Raw genomic sequence first — 3,324 nt, forward strand, 5'->3', positions numbered from 1 at the left:
TGATTGGAGTTTCATAGCCTATTCTGTTGCAGTGGTGCATCATGCCTCCCGGTCCATTCCAGTTCCAGCTTGGCCTCTGATCGGGATAACTATTTTGGGCTGTCATACGTGGCCTATAATTGTGATGGTAAAAAAAATTCCTATCCAATCTGAATGTCATGTTATGGCAGGTGTGTACTTAAGGTGGAAGGACATTGAATAACACTACAATCAGCAGAGAACATGTTATGTGGATTCCTGCATGGCTGAGAACAGTGAGAGACGCCAAACATGTCATTATAGCACGTTATAGTGACAGCATCTTATATATTATTTTATCTAATTGATGTAAAAAATAGTGTGAGAGGCTACCTTATTTTGCTTTTATCAAATTCTAAAACAATTATATTTTCACGAAGTTCAGGTTAATTGCTGATTAAGCTGAAACGCCATGAGGCTGAGTAGACTTTGAATCGATTTTCTTATTAGTTAGCTACATAAATGTTAAATAAATAATAATAAAAAATACATATATTCTTATTATGCTATTAATATGGTATTATGGAATTTATAATATTCTGCTGCTCGTGCACAAAGATCACGCTGGTTGCGCGTCCCTCATTGATAGTCTACCCTAAACGGCAGCTAAAACTCATCAATGCTATTCCCCCTCTTGACAGCACGACAAAGTTAAATTGTGGATGGTCTGCAAATTAACATTTTCTAGCGAAGCAGATAATATTGTATCCGATCCCATACACGCAATCACTAAAACACGATGCATGACTAGGTTACACCGCTTTAAGTTTTCCAAAATTTGAGTGATAAACAGTTTTAATAAAAGCCTTACAGAAATACATTACAAAGTGAAGCTGATGAAACAATAATTTCAGACTAACCCGTTATTATTTCTAGAAAGCAGCAGAGTGTTTTCAAATGGTCTTGGTTTCAGATTATCCAGGCTTGAAGTGTTCCCCCCGCGGTGGCATTAGAATGAATAGGAATAGATGGTCAATGGGACAGTCAAAGCACACCGCCCTGTATAATGGGGACGTCATCCTAACAAGACCTTTATTATCAATAGGAGGGTTCCTTTTGTTCCCCTTCTCAACCGCACTATAAATACTCGGAGCAGTCTTTTACCCCACCACAGAGCAAGAAGAGGTGCACCCGCGGGATAAGATTACGCGCAGTTATCCGGCCAACAAGCCCAGTGCGTCCATTCATGCCCTCATAGACCTCCATCCCAAAAAGAGGACCAAACTCAAACGACAGAAGCAGGTGATCGAGTGTGATTTAAAATTAGAGGCAGAGACAGAGGGAAGCAGCGACTTCGTACCCAAACCGAGCTAATAAAATGCATTCTGACTCCAGCTCGAGCAGATCTTCCTCACCAGACATGGATGGAATGTATCTCCGAGACCACCTCAATTCAGTGTCCTCCGCGCAGAACGAACTCCTCCAGAAGATGACGAGCGAGCATCTTTCCAGGCACGGGGAAAATACGTCATCTGGCGGGAGCAAGTACAAACTCAAGAAGCAGGTGACCGAGCAAGAGATTCAGCATCTGAGGCTGAAAATCAACGGGCGGGAGCGCAAGAGGATGCACGACTTGAACCTGGCGATGGACGGCCTCCGGGAAGTTATGCCTTACGCACACGGTCCGTCTGTGAGAAAGCTATCGAAGATTGCCACTCTCCTGCTTGCCAGAAACTACATCCTGATGCTCAACAGCTCCATGGACGAGATGAAAAGGCTGGTTGGAGAAATCTACGGCGGACATCATTCTGCGTTCCACTGCGGGACAGTGAGCGGGCACTCTGGCAACCCGGCGCATCAGGTGCATCCGCTGCTCGGGAGCGCGCTGTCCTCGTCCACATCCTCTACCCTCACCACCACCTTACCTGGACTTACCTCCATCCGAGCGCCTCACTCCTTAATGAAGAGTGCCCCTGCACACCCTCTTCAGCTCGGCAGCGGCTTCCAACACTGGGCAGGTTTACCGTGCCCGTGCCCCATATGCCAAGTACCTCCACCCCCTCATATTCCTATCAGTTCAGCGGGACTGACGAGACTTGCAAGCGGAAACAAGGATGTGATAAAGTAATTCGGGACATTCGATTCAGAATGGTGTCAAGATGTACAGTACAGTAAATTATGAATTGGACATGAAGAATTGACCTCCATGCATGCATTGTATGTATGTTTATTTGTTTTGCGTATGAGAACCGTTAATTATTCCTCATTGTAACAAAGACCCTGTGAAAATACTTTTTTCACGGTAAAAATGTAGCTGTTTATTTGGTGTCACCAGAGATGCATTCATGCTATGTAAATATGTTTCTTACAAGACGCTCTGTGAAAAAACCTAAAGCATTAAGCTGGAGATGTCTGAATGTGACCTCATGTTTGGAGAGCATTAAGCTAGAGATGTCTGAATGTGACCTCATGTTTGGAGAGCATTAAGCTAGAGATGTCTGAATGTGACCTCATGTTTGGAGCCCTGAAGCTGATCGTAGCACAAAATACTTGCTCACCCGAAAGGGTGAAAAAAGTTACATGCAAATTTAATATGTTTGTTTTGGCATCATTTGTGAAAGTGAAGAATGCCCTTTCCTTGTAACAAGGATGGTGAAATCGCATTCTACAGTGTATGAAAATTGTATGATTTATATATTAAGTTCGGAAAGGTTGAAATAATATGGCTCTTGATGACTCCATAGAATTCTGAAAATACTTTTAGTTTTGCGGTGGCGTTTATTGTCCATATGTTGAACTTCTTTAGCATGGCTGCACGATTGTTTTGCTGGAAAGAATGTTTTATGTCCGGAGACCCCGCGTCTTTATTTTTGTATTGATGACTAATGAAATATTTATTATTACCCAGTGTTCCTGGATGTAATGTCAATAAAACGGATATGATGAACCATGTATGCTGCATTGCCTGTCCATACCATGTCAGGATGTATCTAACATAGCCTCAATTAAGGACATTTATTCCTGTCGATTATTTGTTCATAGATTTAAAATCTATATATACGTCTGGCTATTTATACATATATTTAAAGCCAAATCTAAATAAATGTTGCTTATTTATTCATAGATTTAAAGCCAAGTCTAAATATAGGTTTGGTTATTTATTCATATATTTAAAGGCATGTCTACATATAGGTTTTGTTATTTATTCGTAGATTTAAAGCCATGTCTACATATATGTTGCTTATTTATTCATATATTTAAAGCCATGTCTACATATAGGTTTGGCTATTTATTCATAGATTTAAAGCCAAGTCTAAATATAGGTTAGATCTAGTAGCCTATGTAGGCCTTGGGTGATTGGAATCA

General features: G+C 41.2%; 1 protein-coding gene across 1 annotated transcript; it reads left to right on the forward strand.

Moving 5' to 3' along the window:
• The first annotated feature begins 1,139 nt into the window (after positions 1 to 1,139).
• On the forward strand, positions 1,140 to 2,910 carry LOC115120818 (oligodendrocyte transcription factor 3-like). The gene has a single exon (XM_029649799.1). It carries the CDS (start codon positions 1,337 to 1,339, stop codon positions 2,084 to 2,086), a length of 750 nt encoding a protein of 249 aa, XP_029505659.1. The 5' UTR covers positions 1,140 to 1,336; the 3' UTR covers positions 2,087 to 2,910.
• Positions 2,911 to 3,324: the final 414 nt, after the last annotated feature.

Source organism: Oncorhynchus nerka, linkage group LG28, assembly GCF_034236695.1.
Source record: "Oncorhynchus nerka isolate Pitt River linkage group LG28, Oner_Uvic_2.0, whole genome shotgun sequence".
Classification (NCBI taxonomy): Eukaryota; Metazoa; Chordata; class Actinopteri; order Salmoniformes; family Salmonidae; genus Oncorhynchus; species Oncorhynchus nerka.

Coding starts and splice junctions, on each gene's coding strand:
- LOC115120818 (XM_029649799.1), top strand. CDS start 1,337: ATGCATTCTGACTCCAGCTCGAGCAGATCTTCCTCACCAGACATGGAT.